This window comes from Mauremys mutica, chromosome 7 (assembly GCF_020497125.1).
Source record: "Mauremys mutica isolate MM-2020 ecotype Southern chromosome 7, ASM2049712v1, whole genome shotgun sequence".
Taxonomy (NCBI): Eukaryota; Metazoa; Chordata; order Testudines; family Geoemydidae; genus Mauremys; species Mauremys mutica.
The window spans coordinates 125,888,942-125,908,152 of NC_059078.1; the positions used below are offsets into that span (position 1 = coordinate 125,888,942).

Genomic DNA, 19,211 nt, shown 5'->3' on the forward strand with positions numbered 1-19,211 from the left:
TATTTAAAAAAACCAAACAAACTTGTTTTGACAAGGTAATTTTAGGTGAAGCAGTGATCCTCTCTCCCTGAGGTATGCCACTTTTTGGGTATTTACAACTTCAGAATGAAGGCAGCAGTTCTCAGACTGGGTGGGGACCAAAGTGGTCATGACCCCATTTTAATAGGGTCACCAGTGCTGGTGTTAGACTTGCTGGGGCTTCATCCCTGGGCGGTGGGGTGGGGCTCTGGCTTCGGCTTTAGCTCTGGGCGGTGGGGCTCAGGTTACAGGCTAGGGCTTTGTCCCCCTACCTGGAGTGGCAGGGCTTGTGCACGCCCAGGCTTTGGTTCCCCCTCCTGGGGTCATGTAGTAATTTTTGTTGTCAGAAGGGGGTCATGGTGCAATGAGGTTTGAGAACCCCTGAGTTAGATGTGAACCTTACAGTCAACAGAAACAAAAAGTAGTTTTAAATAAATGGAAATGGCATTGGTGTTTTTTTTTTCTAAAATTTAATACGGCTTTTATTTCACGAACCAATGAGCCCTGTTTAAAAACACTGTCAAGCTCAAACAAGTAACTTTTTTTTTTTTTTTAAATCTTATTAACAGGGCAATGGATGTCTCTTAAGAAAAAGATCAAGCTCTGCTTCATGGGAGACTGCCTCAGGTAGAAACAACAGTGCTAATGATGTAGAATTAGTTGGCGCAAACTGGTTACCTCATTTTAATGATTAGTAAATGACAATGGCTAGTTTCCTTTTGAAGTTTGAATATTCCTTGTATATGCATGAAGATGAATTGAGATTCTCATAATTTCATAGAGGCTCATCAGTAACTAAGAAACTAAACCTGAAACTTTACCACAAATAAATAAATAAATATAAATTATGCATTGCAATGGTTTGGTCTGTTGTGGCAAAGTTTAAAAATGACTTGGAGCTGATGAAAATATTAAACTGCAGTATATACACCTCTACCCCGATATAACGTGACTTGATATAACACGAATTCAGATATAACGCGGTAAAGCAGTGCTCCAGGGGGGCAGAGTTGTGCACTCCAGTGGATCAAAGCAAGTTCAATAAAACACGGTTTCACCTATAATGCGGTAAGATTTTTTGGCTCCCGAGGGCAGTGTTATATCGGGGCAGAGGTAATTAAGAGTATGTCTACACTACGGGATTATTCCAATTTATACAGTCTGTTTCCAAAAATCAGTTTCTGTAAAAGTCGAGTGCATGCGGCCATACTAAGCACATTAATTCGGCAGTGTGCGTCCATGTACCGAGGCTAGCGTCGACTTCCGGAGCGTTGCACTGTGGGTAGCTATCCCATAGTTCCCGCGGTCTCCCCTACCCATTGGAATTCTGGTTGAGATCCCAATGCTTGATGGGGCAAAAAACATTGTCGCAGGTAGTTCTGGGTACAGCCCCACCCCTCCCTCCGTGAAAGCAACAGCAGACAACCGTTTTGCGTCTTTTTTTTTCCTGGGTGAACTGTGCAGACGCCATAACACAGCAAGCATGGAGCCCGTGGCCCCCTGCCCAAGTTTTAGTTAGGGGGTATACAGTAAAAGTCATGGACAGGTCACGGGCCATGAATTTTTGTTTACTGCCCATGACCTTTCCCTGACTTTTGCTAAAAATACCCATGACTAAAATGTAGCTTTAATTAGAATAAATAAGAGGATAATTTCATTCACTTTGTGCATAGGTCACGTCACTTGATCTGTTTTTTAAAGTGCACAGATTCATACTTAGCTAAAAAGTGAACATCACAAAATTAATGCATAGTTGACAATGTGAGATATTGAGTCTGTTTACTAAATATCAAAATATAGCAAAATACACAGTGCATGTTAGAACACCAGTTTACAAAATAACAGTGCTTTTGCCCAGCTCTCTGTCTCATGTCCAACTTAGCTTTAGAAGAAGACATCCTTGGATCTCTTTTGAAGTTGGATGGACTTACCAGCAAATAGCTTTATATATGGTAGCGTTTTCTAATCTCTTCTCTTCTCTCTTCCCGTGTGCTCCCCCCCCCACCCCCCCCGGGCTGCTAGAGCTGATAATGTCTAATTACAAAGTTGGAATTGGTCCAGGACCCAGAAGATCAGTACCTATATTTTAAGAGAATCTTTATCCAAAAGGGAATGGGATCTGTTAAGTGTGTTAGTTACTGTCAAACTTCTAATTCTGTTTTCAAAATCAGTTTTCAGAAACCCAGATATAAATAAATGTATTTGAAATAAACTACTTCAGACTTATGGAAACTTTCCTCTGTTCTCAGACATGATCCCTCTTCCCTTAGTCTGAGCTACGATCAGTCCAACATATTTTAATTCTAGCATGTGGAGCAGGTGCCCCAATATGCTACTGAGCTCCTTTCTTAAAAGAAACTGTTCTTAGTTCATTGCCAAATTAGCTACAAGTATTGACATGCCTGTATAATCTCAACTAAAGATAACTGGTCTTAGCCTGAATACTGTGGACTAAGTGAGAGAGTTGCTGTTTGTGCCCAAACATTTTGTCAATCATGTAATGAGGAACTAACAGTTGTCTAGTACTTCTTAAAAGAATGTTGAGACAGTTTCACGTGATACACTGAAATTTTTACAAAATATGAAACTTTTTTCAAACTTTTTCCACAGATGATTCATCTCAATCAAAGCAGGTTTCAAAACCTAAAGTTTCTTCTTCAGTTATTTCAAGATGGTCATCTGAAAAGGCTGTTAATGTATGGAAAAACCAGTCATTCTGCCTAAACTCAAAAATTTCTTCAGGACTGTCCAAACAAAAAGACTTTACTGGAAAAAGACAAAGGATATCTATGAATATGGATTCGAAAAGTTCAGGAAACCCTGTGGCACAAACTTTGAATGAACCTCATTTCAGCAGGTCATTTGAAAAATGCAAAACTAGAAAGTCTGAATTCATTAAACATGTACTAGAGTCTCCAGGTGATGGTGTTCTGCAACTAGCAGATGCTGCTATGTCACGTAGAGAAGACTTGTCTCATTCACAGGAATATTTTGACATAAGCCACAAAAAGGAAAAAGATAAACCCACATATGAGGAATTATCACCTTTATATTCTGGACACCGTACTAATAAAAATGACCAAGTCTGTGTTGCAGATACCAAAGAAAATCAGTTGCAAGCACATTTCCTCTTAGAAAAGCCAACATCTCTTTCTCAGGAAAATGCTACTGTAAAGACTTATCTCCATGAATTAACTAAAACTCAGTCAAACACAGTGTGCACAGAAGAAATGAAATGCCTACATTCTTCTTCCCCCATTCAAAGTGCTAGTTCTTCTCAGGTATTGGAAACTAAGAAAGAGCGAGACAGAGTGAGACAGACTGAACCTGTCCTTCGTAAAGATAATGTACAGCTTCCCTCAGATTCTCTCAAGAATTTTACTAAATCAAAAGAGAACACTGTAAAGACTTCAAAAGATAATTCTAACTTGCCTTCAGTGGAAATTTTTGAGAAGCCTGTATTTTCAGTAAAGATTGGCAAAGTTGTTGCACGTTCACTGTATTTTGAAGATGGATGTTCAGCTAATAGCACTAGTTCTTCACAGATTTCAAATGAGTTGAACACTGAAAGCTCCAACATAACTTCTGTGTTGAATAGAAAATTAAGCAACAGTTCTGATAGTGAAGATGAGAGTTTTGACTATAATCTGGACAGCGATGAAGAAGAAATGCTCTTGCCACTACAAGATATCCTGTCCTCAAGTTCAAAACCACATGTTGGAACTCCAAAGGAAGCTTGTCTCAAAGATCTTTCACAGGACAGCTTGACTCCATCACCCAAACTTCCTGTAAGTGGCTAAAATTTTTTTTCATCTGAGTCAAATTTGTCAGTGTTTGTTTCTTCTGACACTTCAGTGTTTCCTATAAAAGAAGAATCTCTTCTAAAGTCTTGTGTCTGGCTGTAAAACTGGGTAGTCAGTTCTGATCCTATAACATCCTTCTATCGTGTATTATACCTATGCTATCTGAGCATTTGTGGAGATTACATAAAGTAAATAAGTTCCTTCGGCTCTCTTCCACTTGAGCATATTAGAGGTTTCAGGAACCTTGTTTTCCACTTACCCTTCCTGTTAAAACAGAAATAGGCTTTATGTTTTCATATTGTCTTGAATGTGGCAAGATCCTTCCTTGGTCAACTTCAATTCTTTTGGGAGTTCAATATTTGTTGGGGCTGGCTGCTGAGTAAGATGCTTCCCTGTCTCAAGAAGTTCATCCACCTTGATGAATTTAAAAGTCGTTGCAGTGTTCCCTCTAATTTTTCCAACGCATGTGTGGAATGAATTTTCTTATATGCACCAATATGGAGGTGGTGTGTGCCATACTGGTGAATGTAACAAAATTCATGTTGCAGGAGTGGGGCTGAGGGGTTTGGAGTGTGGGAGGGGGCTCAGGGCTGGAGCAGAGGGTTGGGATGTGGGGGGTGATGGCTCTGGCTGGGGGTGGGGCTGGGGATCAGGGGTTTGGGGTGCAGTTTGCCCCGGACTACAGTGGGGGGAGAGGACTCCCCGCAGCTCACTCTCCCCGCAGCAGTGCCTGGGTTGGGCGGGAGAGGCACCTCTCCCCTTCCCAGCTGTGGCAGATCCAGGGCGGGGTTGGGGCCTGGGGAGGGGGCGGGGTTGGAGCCTGGGGAGGGGCACCTCTCCCCCAGCCATGGCAGGTCTGGGACTGGGGGAGAGGCATCTCTTCCCACCGCAGCCCTGAGCACCTGTGCAGTCCTTAATAGGCTGCTGAGCGGCCACACAGCTTAGAGGGAACTTGGGTTGTTAGTGAGCTCTAAAGGCTCAGGAGGTTGACCTGTGAGCATGACGTGTTCTTTGAAGTGTATAAGACCATCCTATTGAGGGAGCCTAAATTTCAAAGAAGCTGGGAATACTTGACAACTTGCAGGAGGGGCCAGGACTCGTCCTGCAGTCACTTCTCCTTTTTTCCTCAGTCTGTCCGTTAGGATGAACCCCATCTTACAATTTACATGGGTATTACGGGGATAATTTAAGGTTAGCACTTTACAAATTTGTTCAGTAGCACAGCCTGGCAAAAAAGCTGCTTTTTTTAAATTTAAAATTTTATAATAAAATATAAAGGAGGGTTAACTTTAAGCACTTCTAGTGTAAACTTTCCTAATGTAGTGCTCCTAACAGAAGGCTAATTACCTTGAAAACAGCTGATTTTTTTAAAACCTTATTTATAAGACAACTTTGACTATCATGATTACATAAAAATGTATTCTGTTTCTAACTCTTGAAATAGTGGGGGAGAGCTGTTTGCCTTGTTTCCTGAAAAAACACAAATATAATACATGTAATGACCATTAATTAGAGGCACATACTAGATCAGATGTTTGGTCGCATACATTTACTGCAAACATCTTTCCTAGTGTGTGTCTGTAGAATTAAATGAACATTTCTGATAAATAGTATGTTACTCAAGAATTGCCATGACCATATCTTTTGTGGGATAGTCTCCTGTTTTATTTATTTTTTTTTAAAAAGGGCGCGCACACAATATAGAACAAAAATCAGAAGAAAAAAGAGAGGCTCCTGAATTGTGCTAAAGCTATCTCAGGCTGAATTTCTAAATGCTAATCAAATGCAGGATCTGGTATTAAAAAAACCAAAAAAAAAAAACCTGCTTCATTCCCCACCAAAATGTTCCTTTGAGCTTCTGTGATTGGACCCACCTGACTCTGAACCCTGTGCCCAGTGTTTTAGACTCCTCTATTCTATTGACTAGCCTTAATTCTCTTCAGCCCTTATTTGGTAAAATCTGGTATCGCTTCCTTAAGAAGGGACCAAGTGCATTTGTTTAACTTTTATATGGTGCTTTTCACTGCAGTATCTGACACGCATTTGACATATCGGCTAAATGAGGCTTAGAGAGGTTGTGATTTTTTTTTGCCCAGTGTCACCATAGGAAGCTTGTAGTAGAGCTGAAAACAGAACTAAGATCTGAGATGGTAAGACTAATGTTTCATCTGCTGGTCAGTGCTGTCTGTCAGAGAGAAAATGTTTCTACTCTTTACAGTTGGTTGTGTAATCTGTCAGTTGGGGCTCTTAGGCTTAGATTTTATTTTTCAGGATCCCCCGTATGTTTCTAAGTGCAAATTCATATAATATATCTTCTCGAGCAGATGGATTAAATTATGTCTAGCCGTGAACCTTCTCAAGAAGACTGTTTTCCCTATTTATAAAAAATAAAATAAAAATTTCATACTACTTCATTACAGCTTTCTAAGATTCCTGTTGTGAGTCGAGTGTCTTATGTGAACAGCCTAGAGCATCTCTTGAAGGAGAAGGAAGAATCCAAAAGGTTAGCATGTTTATTATTTTAAGCTAAATCTAATAATACTTGTGAAAAATGCTAAACTTGCTTGTGGAATCATAGGTTCTTTATTCCTCCCAGAACTGGCATAGCATGAGCAGTGGCAAGTTAAGATTTGGTTACTGCTGCCAATGTGCCTCAGTCTGTACCTAGAGGGACCACCTGAATGTGTGTTAATGAGACTGTCAGTAAAGGGACATGGTGTTAGTTGTGGCTTTTGTGATGTGTTTACTTGTCCTTAGTCTCATTCCAGTTCCTATCAACGCCATATAGGCAGGCATGAAATACAATTACTTGCATAGACTTTTTACTGTAGCTTCTTCTGAGCTGGTTGCTGTTATAGAGGTAGGCCTGTCAGACTCTAAAATCTTTCTTGCTGCCTACTAGGATCACAACAGCCAGTTTGGTCGATGCAGTCAATTAGCATCCTTCCAAGATGTCCTTAAGGCAAAAGGCATAGGCTGGAATGTGTATTGATGCCCATTTGTAATGATGGGAGGGGGTACTATTGACAATCTAGCTAGTAACGAGCTTGATCTTAGAAGTAAATTTAAAAGCTGATTAAAGTAATAGAAAAAGAGTATTCTTCCCATTGATCTTTTCCCTGCCAGTAAGAATTTCTTGATATCATTTACAAATAGGATCATACAGCTATAGCAATCTTCATCAAATTTTTGTTTTAAACTGATAGACTCAGAAGAGTATATTCAGGAAGTTTTATCACATTATAATGTGCTTCACATGATGCTTTAATCCAAGATCTGAACTCTAATCTACAATGGAATATACTTGTTTGTTGTAAAAATGGACTAGCAATAATATAGTGTTCTGCTCTTGCCGCCACCGCAGGGTAGATGACTTAGAGAAGCAACTACAGGAAGACATACAGGAAATTGGACTAAATTTGGCATCTGGAGAGGAAGAGCAAGGAAACTCTGATGAAGATAGAGATCTGTCAGAAGAACACAGGTTTTTCCCTCTTTAATATCACCTAAATCTGTTCTTTAGTTTCTTTAGTCTCCCACATGGGCACGCATACTCAGTGTAATGTTATTTATGTCAGTGGTTCTCAACCAGGGGTCTGGGCCTCCTAGGGGGCCACAAGCAGGTTTCAGGGGGTCTACCAAGCAGGGCCGACAGACTTACTGGGGCCCAGGACAGAAAGCCAAAGCCCTGGGCTCTGAGCCCTGACATCCGGGGCTAAAGCCGAAGCCTCAGCAGCTTAGCTTTGTGGGGCCCCCTGTGGCGTGGGGCCCTGGGCAATTGCTTTTTATATGCAAAAAAACCCAGTTGTTGTGGCACAGGTGGGCCATGGAGTTTTTATATCACGTTGGGGGTGACTTGGAAAGAAATCAGGGGTTCTCTACCTTTTTAAGTGGCTGCTGTAACCTATCCCTGTTACCTCTTTGTTTTTTAAAATACAAGCTCCTCCTTTGTCTTCAGGGTCCTACATAATTACTTGGCAATAACTGTATTGAATCTAGGCTAAAGAGGTTTTTCAGTTTAAGACTGAAATGTTCATCAGCCCAGGATACATCTGTCTTAGACAGAAAGTACCAATTATCTAAGTTCACAAGAACAATTGTGTGTATTACAGGGCATTTATAAAGAGGTTTTCGGTGGTATCTGATGCCATTCCTGATTATCATCCTGGAGAAGAAATATTTCACTTATCAAATTCTGGGAAAATCTTCAATCAGCATAACCTTGATTTGAGGAATTCTGGTTTCATCCCTCAAAATCCTATAGAAAAACTTCTTTTTAGGTAAGGATATCTTTTTTTCTATGTTGTCCTTTATTTGGAAGGCTGTCATAATGGCTAACTCTTTCTGAAGAGTAAAAATGAGTTCTGCTTTAACTTGGAAAACAGTGCTAACCCCTTTATTTGGAACTGAGGTTTTCCCAGAGGGCTTTACAAAACAATTGTACTGCTGCTCAAAAGGAGGCTTTGCTGTTTCCCCCTGTAGGTGGAAACCTGGGTCTCCTGCCTAGTGGTTAGGGCTCCAGGTGGCAGCTCCACCTCATGGGCACAGTTCCCGAGTGGCAGCCCTACCTTGGTGCAGTTCTCAGATGGGGTAGGGAACCCTAGGCCCTCCCACTTCGCTGGGTTCTGATCCAGGGCCCAGGAGGTTGGTTTGGCTTCACTCATCTGGTAGTGCCTTGTATCAACCTCAAGCCAGCTTCCCTGGGTCACTTCCTACCTCCCTCTGCATCCTTGCTGGCAGTCCCTGGGGAGTGCTGACTTCTGGGCTTCCTGCTCTAGTCCCATTCTCTGGGTGCTAGGGTGCTGTGGCTCCTCTGTTCCTTGACTTGGTGTGGTGTTGAGTCACCTCCTTCCCTGGAGCTCCTAAAGTCTATCCTTCTCCGTGGCTTGCCAGCCCCAACTATGCTGTCTGGCTGCCTTTTCAAACCCATCTCCGACCCAAGGATGCTGGGCACAGGTGGAGGTGCAGAGCCTCCTGAGCCCAGAGTTGCTCCTTAACCCTGCCTGTCCAGTGAGGGTTTTATAAACCCAGTCACACCTCCTCAAGGCTCATGGAACAACTCTCCTCCATTTTTCATTAGCATGGATGAAGAAGGGTTCAAGATGGAGGGCTTCCCCCTGTTTCTGTTGGCTCTTGGAATCCTTGGCCCATGGAATCCTTCGCAAGCTTGACAGTTTGCTAAGGCAGAACTGAAAAATACAATATAATGAATGAAGAAAGTTATCTGCTTGGGTATGGCAAGACCAAGAAGATAGGGTCTCAAAAATGAACTCTGAGCTGTAGTATGTGTTGCACACATTTGTAAAAAGATTTCCATGCTAAGGAGGATTTAAACAAAAGTTTTTACAACTTAATCATTATGTTTTGGGATGACATGAAACCTAGAATCCTTCGCGTATCTAATCACGCAGCCCATCAGAACTAGTTGAGTCTCATTGACAAAAACCCTAGAACCGATTTAGGCCTATGGCTGTCTTCTCATGAGAAAATTTGGAAGAAATGGTGAGTCAGTCATGGCAAACTTCTTTCATCCTCCTTCCCTTACAGGGAGATGGCACTTTATTCTTTATTTGTTTTACATTAGCGTTTAGAGGCCCCAACTGGATCTGACACCCAGTTGTGTCAAGCACTGCACAAAGATCTAATAGGGGACAGTCCATGCCAAGAAGAGCTTGACATCTCGAGAGACAAAACAAGCCCCGTTGTAAGGGAAATAGAGGCACAAAGAGGTGAAGTGGCCTGTCTTAGGTCACATAACACATCAGCTGCAAAAAGAACCCAATTCTTCTGACTCCTAATCCAGTTCTCTATCCACTGGACCATACTGCCTTCCAGAGGAAGGGGTGGGAAGCCAAGGCTCCAGCAGCTTCTCTTCATTCCCTTTTGGGGAAATAAACAGAAGTGATTTCTCTTCACCTACCATCAGAGGATAAAATTAATAGGGACCTAAAAAAAAGTTACAATCTGACATCCCTGTCCCTGTTATCAAGGCTTAATCATAGAACTAAGATCCTTTGTATGCCTGTGTAACCCACAAGAGCAAAATTTCCTCATATTTTAAATGGTTTCATACACATCACAGAAGCCACAGCTGACACTGTCTCTTTGATAGTTCCATAAAGATCAAAACTCAATTTTAAAATTCTAACATTTCACTATTCAGTTTTTAATTTTCCTTTTGCATTTCTCTTAGCTTGGGCGGGAAATTAGACTATGCTGCTTTTTTTTATTCTTTTTTTAAGTTAGTCAGTTTCACCTCCAGAATCTCTTGTTTTTTATGATGCTGTGGTGTTTGGCTTTTAACCACTGTAGGAAAATATTGGAATGCAAGTAGTTGTCAATCTTTAATTTTATGAAACCATTTCCAGAATAGAGACTGAGGTGATTGGCACTTTCAGTTTAGAGAAGGCATACAAAATGATGATTTGGACATAGGATAAATAAGAGCATCTAGTTTTCGTTCTTTCTCGTAATATAGGAACAAAAATTCAATAGGATTGTAATTCCACAGGAATAAAACTAATAAGGAAATACTACTATGCATAATTAACCTGTGAAACTCTTACCACAAGTTGTTATAATTGAGGCCAATGATTCAGCAAATTAGACACTGATGATAAAAACATACATGGTTATATTAGATGGTTGCTTAGAAGGAGTAAAAACATACATGCTTCAAGGTATAAGCCAGTATCTAATTAGGAAGACACTTCATCTATGGCCTTATTTCAGAAGTGTTAACTATAAAGTTTCTTCTGTTTTTCCACTAACGGAACTGGTAGCACCTACTTTCAGAGGCAGGGTACTGGACTAGAGGGGCCACTGGTTTGATCCAGCTTAGCAGTGCATATATTTGGTTATAAAAATAAACTCCAAATTAGTCTTAGAATTTGTTTCTTTATTCATAGAGCTAGTACACTGTTTAAAAAGTAGTGCTTTAAAACACCTGCAAGACCATGGAGAAGTCACCCTTTTGGTTGATGTACTCTGTTGCAAGATGGTCAGGGATCAAAACTGGGATATGCATTCCATCTATCACCCCATCACAGCTAGGGAATCTCATTGCCTCAAAGCCATCAATTATTTCCTGGACATTACCGATAGTCACAGTCCTTCATAGCTGGAGGCAATTAATGGCCCTGCACACTTGCATCACCGCAGCACCCATGGTGGACTTTCCAACTCCAAACTGATTTGCGACTGACCGGTAGCAGTCTGGAGTTGCCAGCTTCCGTACAGCAATTACCACTCATTTTTTTTTCCAAAGTGAGGGCAGCTCTCATTCTGGTGTCCTTGTGCCTCTGTCTGGGGTGAGCTCCGCGCACTGTTCCAAGAAGGTTGCTTTACGCATCTGAAAGTTCTGCAGCCACTGCTTGTCATCCCATACATGCATCATGAGGCGATCCCAGTGCTTGTTTCCCGAGCCCAGTACTGACAGTCCACCGTGGCAAGCTGTTTCATGAATGCCAGCAGCAATCTTGAATAATTTGTTTCCATGGCAGACTGCAGGGCAGGCATCACCGATTCAGTCTTCTGCAGCTCATGAAATACTGCAGGACCAGCTGCATTGTGTTTGTAATGCTCATCACCACAGTGGTCAACAGCTGACGATCCATGCTGTCAGGAAGAGGTGGTGGGCACACAGTTTACAAGGGCTATTGAAAAATGGTGTGAAACGAAGTAGGAAGCCCATGGAATGATGGGACGGAAAGAATTGCATCACAGGATGGCGAGCACGTCCCCATGATGCACTGCGATCCATTTCCAGAGCTCCCAGCAGCAGAGGGTGACAAAGGGTGGTGAGTTGCACAGTGGAATAGCTATCCACAATGCAGTGACTGTGGATATGCTCAGCTGACACAAGTAACGTTGCGTGGACATGCTCCACCAATGTTATTAAAGCAACTTATGATCGTTGACAAAACTTAAGGTGACTTAACTCAGTAGCGTAGACATGGCCTACAACTTGTATTCATCAGGAATATAGTGAAAAGAATATCTGTAATGGAGGTTTCATAAACTCAAATTCTTATTAAGTGAGATGTTGGGGGGGGAAATATGTTTTTATGGTTTTGAAGATATCAATTTTATCACCAAATTGATTCCTGTTCTCTTTCTTACTATTTTCACAGATCAGAAGTAACACAGCAGCTTTCTTTAACAACTCAGGGTTTCCTCAGTTGTGCTTATAGTTGTACACAGTGCCCCATACCAGTTTTAAAGTGGCTGTTTCAGGTAAGATCATTGCTATTTTCCACTTCTCCTAGGTTAGATTATACAATTGTATTTGGGGACCAAATGTGATGCGAACTTCATACAGTTAGAACACCCAAGATTCTGAATCTACTAGATCAGTTTCTAACTTTAAACATAAATCACCCTCTCTTTCTGGATCCTGATCTGTTCTCCAATCTGAAATATTTCAGATGCACATCTGACATTTCAGACATTGTGGGGTTCCGGGGCTTGGCCATGCCACTTATTTCTTTTCATCTTCCTGGCACTACAAACAGAATAGGACCTTGACACTCCTGCCTTATTCTTTAGGATCCTAGTGTCTTAAATCTTATTTTAGGGGCAACAGAAAGCTGTCTTCCGTTTTCCCATCCCTGCTATCCCTGTGAGGAGATCAAATTTCTTGTACCAGTCTGTCTAGTAGGACCACATGCCAAACTTATTTTTTCTCCTCTTCCCTCCCAATCAAGGCAGAGTAGGCCAAACAGAGCAAGTGGAAGACCAGTAGGTGCTCCTTCTGTCAGGAGTCATAGAAGGGTTAGGGAGCTCTGCCACACCTGCTCCCATTCCATAGAACCTTATGCTGGGGAAGGGACTCTGACTCTGGACAGCAAATTAGGATTTCCAGTCCCTTGTGACCCTTCCACCATTAGCAGCAGGCTTCTCTAGAGACCCTCAGCAGGGGTGGTTCTGTCCTGAAACAGGCCTAAGGGTGGAATATCTCATCTATCATGTGGATACTATTGACTTCAGACATGTGGATACAGGAGTCTGTACAGCATAGATGTTCTCTGGAGCTCCTCCATGCTCTTCATTCCTTCTTTAGACCCAGAGAAATACTAAACCGACTGAAGGAGACCTTTCACTTCTATAGTTAAGGGCCTTAAAGCCTGTCTTTCATGATAAAAGATGCTCAAGGCTGTAATCTATATTCTCCATGTTGTAAGATGAGGCCCTGAAACAAACTTTTGTGTCAGAGGCCCAGTCTGAGGCTTGACGCCTGAACCAAAGTACTTCCAGGCATTGCTAAGCAAAAGCTGGGCTGTGAGCCAGAGACAGGCCCCGCTCACAGAAGTTGGCGAGAAGAGGGTTGCTAGAAGCAGGTGCATCTTAAAGGCAGGGTCAAAAGGACAGCCTGATGGATAGATCTGTTTGAAACAATATGATCAAAGAAGGAGACAGCCCCCAATGAGTCAAGGGGCTGTACCTCAATACGTCGGTAGGGATGAGTAATCTGTCTTGTAACTGTATAAAAGGAGGAGCTGGAGTGTGCATCTTTGTCCAGCCTAGGGGGCAGTGGAGTGTCCCGCCATTGACTGATCCGTGTCCATTGCCGGGGGCGCACATTCGTAGTATGTCCTGTAGAGTCTGTAGGAAACTATTACTGTGCTTCGTTTGAAAATAAACCTGGCTCGGGTTCCTTCGTACCTTACTAGAGTCTGTGGTCTTTGGGGGTTCTCTCGAGTCTGCTGTGTCAGCTATCTGCGCAGAGCCGGGGCAGCACACCGAGGGAACGCGCACGCAGCCGACTGTTATCATCATCGAACAGGAGCAGTGCACCACACCTATAGCTACTGACAACACTCCACAGTAAAGAACAGATTATGAAGAGTTTGAGCTGTCTTAGACCTCAGGAAACTGCACAGGTAGATGAAGGCAAAGTTCAAGATGGAGACGCTAGTTTCTGCTATAACTGCAGTCTCTCCATCAAACCTATTGACACTGGTAGTTATGGCAGAAGCTTATCTGCATGTCTCTATCAGACCCTGTTTAATTTTGGTTCAGCTACAGAAATCCCCACGAGTACAAAAGCATTACTTTTTAGTCTGTCTTCTGCCCTCAGGATGTTCTGATGTTAGTAGTGGCAGCAGCCAGACTTACAGCATCGAGGAATTCATCTTGATGTTGTCATCAGAGCCCCATCCTCAGGGGCCCTACAGGACGTGCCCCAGGGCACTTTCCTGGTCACATGATTCAGGCACGTGGGATTCTGATAAATAGTTCTGACACCCCTCTCCTGCGCCACATGCAACTGCTAGAATGAGTAATTCAGAAGATCAAAACTGAAGAAGCAATCAGTGGTCATTCTCATCACCCCAGATTAGCCAAAAATACATGGTTCTCAGCTAGTTGAATGAAGAGATGTAACCGTTCCTCCTCTGCAGACAGCCTCTCCTGTCCCATGGTCTGTTCTTGCATACCGCCTCAACTACCGACACTGGGTAGCTTGGCTGTTGAGCAGCAATTCCTAAACAAGGTACTCTCCTAGCTTTCTTGTGGGCATTTTACCCTTTTCAGCTTACTCTGAGTATTGACAGAATTCTAGTAATGGTGACAAGGGAGGTGGATCAACTTGGAAACCAGGCATTCCATCTCCACTGGATTACATGCAGCTCATCCTAGACTTGGACTTATTCACTGTTGAGATGCACTTGTTTAATGTTCACAGGCTTGTCATAAGGTAGCTCACACTTTGATATCAAAGTTTTTAGGGCAATTTGTCTATCCAAAAGTTAAAGCTGCTTTCCAACCCAGGAGCTGCCTGTAGGGTTATAAGCTCTTGCAACCCATCAAGACGCTGGAAAGTAGATGTCCCCTCCATTTTTTCTCTCCATAAAGGCATGCTTCCTGGTGCCAAATACATATACAGAAAGAGTCTGAAGTCTCTGCTCTTAGAAGGCACTGACTTTATAGCATATTACATATGGCAGTTCTCTGTAGTTCATTTATTGTCAAGGCGAACATCCTTCCATTTATCACAAGGAATTATTCATCTTGCCCAAAATCCTCAACGTGCATAAATTCACTATGGGTAGGTAGGTCAAGTTCTGAATCATTGGAGAATATGTAGCTTCAGAAAAACTGATTCCAGAAGGCAGGAGCCCACTTACCACATTCCACAGTGGCCTTAGGAAAAGACGTGAACCGCCATTTAGGAAATCTTCAGGGTTTTCTTTATACCTTTAAAAAAAAAAAAAAAAAACTTACTCCCCAGTTCTCAGCAACAATATTCAGGAAGATGGTCCCCAAATGGATTAATACAGTACTGCTGGTTTTAGGAAAAGCTGCTCTCCTGCCTTACCAATTTTTCTTTACTGTTTGCTACATCTCCAATATTTGAGGGAAGAGTTCAAGATTCAGAGAGCAGATCTTATTTCCTTTCTTTCTCCCAATCTGCCTGACTCAAAATAAGTTCTTCCTCTACAATTGCCTCTTCAAGGGTCATGTATATACACCTCTACCTCGATATAACGCGACCTGATATAACACAAATTCGAATATAACTCGGTAAAGCAGCGCTCTGGGGGGGCGGGACTGCACATTCTGGTGGGCCAAAACAAGTTCGATATAACGCGGTTTCACCTATAATGTGGTAAGCTTTTTTTGGCTCCCGAGGACAGCATTATATTGAGGTAGAGGTGTAGTAATACATTTGAATAAGGTCTTAAGAGTTTATCTACTGAGAATTCAGTGTTTCAGTACAGTATTATGGATGTTTATCTGGTCAAGAGTTGAAATCAAGTTACAACTGCTGGTTAGAAGAGAGACTCTGTCCAAGTGGCTTGGCCTGCGGGAGAAGTCAGTTCCAGAAGGAAAATTCTCATGTGACATCTCTGACATTGAGGTTGCTGCTAGTAGAATGAATCTTCTCGTGGACTGTTGAGACGTTGGGATGTAGGATTCTGACCTTATCCTTTGCAAGAATGTAACTTTTAATTAAACATTCACAAGATAAGAACTCTGTTTGAATGACGCAAATATCCTGAATATCTTGTGGTATCATGCCTCACACTGTTCCTTGCTTAGGAGGCTTTGGCATTTATTTATTTTCTGTTACCTGTTTCTTCTCTTAACAAGGATTCAGATTATTTTATTAATAAAATCTCAGTGTAACTAATATGTAACTTAGTTTGTAATGCTTCTTTCAACAGATGATGTCAGTTCATTCAGACTACTATGTTTCAATGCAGATTTTGGATACGCTGATGGATATAACAATTAAAAATGGTGAGTCTTTAAATAAGAGACAGTTGTAATTGACTGAGGATAATGGTCATGAGGCCCAAATCTAGAAAAAGGAAAAACAGAGAATACTCTGGTTCTCTTTGATTACATCACCACTGTAGATCCGCATTGTGAGTTCAGGTCCCTTTACTGGATGATTTAGCACACGTTTCATAGCTGCTAGTCTTTCAGTGATCGTGTGCAAGCCAAGTAGCTGGTCATGATCTCAGTGTACAGCTGCAGAGGCAATACACTCAATACAAAGATTATTCTGGTCCGTTACCTTCCATCCTTGCCCAAATAGCATTAAAACTAGAAGGACATCTGTCCCGTAGATCAAATAGATCAGAAGTCTTTACCTTTTCCTCCTCATTTATTTTGTGAGGTATAGGCAAACAGTCCATAGACTAAAAACTAGAAGACAGTGTTGTTTTCAAATGGTTATAACCGGGACCCTAAACAGAAAACCACTGCATGGTTTTCCTTCAGGATGAATAGCATAAGTGGTAACAGAGGGCCCCGTATATGAAAATTGCCTTCAAGCATCTGCCTCTGCTCTCATTTCCTGCTTATCCTCCCCTCTCTCATTTGCAGTCTCAAGGACTTCTATCTGACCACTCCATATATTCTCCAGCTTTTTTGTTCATTCGAATCCCTCAAAACTCGCTACTAATTGAAGCCTACCAGCTAATTCTTGTAATTAAAAATGTAGTCACTCACCCATTTCATATAAACTTTTAAAAAGCTGGTATGGGTTTAGAGTTTCTCTGAACCATCCTATTTATTTTGTACTTGATTTCTGTTGTCTGTTTAGATTGTAAGCTTCCGGGACAGGGAACGTGTCCTCCTTTGTCTTGTACGTCACTGTGTGTATCTTTGTCTCAAATGTTATTCAATAGGAGTAGGGTTTGATCCTGTCTCGGGCACTCAGTTCCCACTGTTTTCAGTGTTCCTCGCAGTAGCATCAACTCCCAGTTTACAAAAACTTAACCCAATTCAGAGCTATAATCCTGATATTTTTTTTTGTCTGAAAAATTTTGCATCCAGTTTCTATCTTCCCTTCTTAATTTAGCTACCCCTAGACTCTAGAGCAGTGGTCTCCAAAGTGGGGTGCGCAAGACGATCCATTGGGGGGCGTGCAGCCAGCGGCGGGAAAGAAGCGGTGCTTTCCCCTTCAAAGCTGACTGGAGAGAAGTGGCGCTTCTCTCCGGACGCTGGCTGCGCGGCTGCCCCTGCTCCTCCTGAGTCCTCCGGCCCGTGCTTGCAGGGCCGCATTCCGAAAGGGGCTTTAGAGCTGCAGGCCAGGGCCCCGGGGCCCCCTTAGCCCAGGGCCTTGTAGCCCCTAAAGTCCCTGCGTTCTGGGTGGCCCTGCCTGGGGTGGGGGGGAGCTCCCAGAATCGTGGCCATGGGGGCGGTGCTGTGCTGCGCAGAGCCACCTGCTCACCCCCTGCACCAAACAGCAGCTGCCCCAGGTAAGTGCTGTGCACCTGCTGCCTGCCCCAGCCCTGAGCCCCCTCCTGCACCCCCACCCTGAGCCCCCTCCTGCACCCTACCCCTAATCCAGACCTTCGAATGGCTGTATCACAAAGTGTTAAACCAAGATTTTCAGGAATAATGAAGCATATTCAATCACATTGCTCTCACTAAAAAAATTAATACTTTTTTTGAGAGCAAAAAGGTTTTTTGTACTGTTAATAAATAAAATACAATAAAAATATTTTAAAAATATTGTTTTTCATCTTTCTCATCCTTTTTAAATTTCTATTTTTTGTATGTTTTATAATGTACATAATATATTAATATAGTAGTACATGTATATAATTGAGGTGTGTGCTCAAAGTTTTTACTGATAGGGGTGCGCGATCAAAAAAGTTTGGCGACCATTGCTCTAGAGCATCATCTACAATTACTGTGTGTGTGTCAGACGGTAATACATGCTATAAACCAGTATCCCCTAGGCTTTGAGCATCATCTCTTTGTTAGCTGCCATCAAGCATAAGTAAGTTATACCTGTACAATGCTTTCTGGTTTAGAAATTGTGTCCATTCTAAGGGTAGGTCTATACTTACCCGCCAGGTCGACGCATAGAGTTCGACTTCTCGGAGTTCAAACTATCGCGTCTAATCTAGACGCGATAGTTCAAACTCCGAACGCGCTCCCGTCGACTCCGGAACTCCACCACCACGAACGGCGGTGGCAGAGTTGACGGGGGAGCCGCGGACTTCGATCCCGCGGCGTCTGGACAGGTAGGCAGTTCGAACTAAGGTAGTTCGACTTCAGCTACGCTATTCGCATAGCTGAAGTCGCGTACCTTAGTTCGACACCCTCCCCCGCCCCCAGTGTAGACCAGGCCTTAGAGGCAAGCATAACCCTTCCAGTGTTGTTATAGCAGGTCCACTGGCAGTTTATCTGATCCTCTGAAAGTAACTCACTCCACATATCATGCTCTGGGTTGGGCAGCAACTTCAAAAACTTACAAAATCATAAACTGCTCTCAACTGGACAACCAATACCACCTTTCAGTGTCAAGCTCCACACCTTGGTGCTACAAAATTATCCTGGTGGCTTTGGGGTTAACAGACCTCCACTTTGATGTACAGAAGATCCTCATGTTAGTAGTGCTTAGCACTGGCGTCACATAGGGCCATTACACATATTCAGTTTCTTTAAAAGCAACAAACTAAAATTAACTTTTTAAACATTAATTTCTTGTTTTGTACTTGTAGCTTCCATCAGTGATGCACAGTCTAAAGTGTGGATTCCCCCACTGTCTGAGATATCGGCTGTATTGATCAATATGGGAGTGCCTTTTAGATCTTTATTTCCTCTGCAGCATCTACAGCCCACCTTTAGTGAAGATGATATTTTGTAAGTATTTTGCTCTTGTTTTCTTTGCTCTAAACAATAAATATTCTCTCTCGTGCTGTAATGTAGACTAGAAGCTGCTTCCCTGGTTTTCTTCCGTCATGCCCACTCTTTTAACAGTGTACAACAGCCTGTTAACCATATAGTACATAGAACATATACCATTATAACAATTTCTGCCAGTTAAATGTTCAACAAACCAGAGGGTTTATCGGTCCTTGGCTCTTCCTGCTTTAACTTGAGTTTTGCAAAAAGCACAACCTAGGAAATTGGGCCAAACCATTA

General features: G+C 42.4%; 1 protein-coding gene across 1 annotated transcript in view; it reads left to right on the forward strand.

Moving 5' to 3' along the window:
* SLF2 (SMC5-SMC6 complex localization factor 2) overlaps positions 1-19,211 on the forward strand; it is a 54,642-nt gene that overhangs the window by 17,478 nt on the left and 17,953 nt on the right. The window contains exons 4-11 of the mRNA XM_045024869.1: positions 588-645; positions 2,629-3,806; positions 6,242-6,324; positions 7,186-7,305; positions 7,934-8,101; positions 11,954-12,056; positions 15,989-16,064; positions 18,788-18,929. Coding sequence (XP_044880804.1) covers positions 588-645; positions 2,629-3,806; positions 6,242-6,324; positions 7,186-7,305; positions 7,934-8,101; positions 11,954-12,056; positions 15,989-16,064; positions 18,788-18,929 — 1,928 coding nt within the window. The remainder of the gene's footprint in view (positions 1-587; positions 646-2,628; positions 3,807-6,241; positions 6,325-7,185; positions 7,306-7,933; positions 8,102-11,953; positions 12,057-15,988; positions 16,065-18,787; positions 18,930-19,211) is intronic.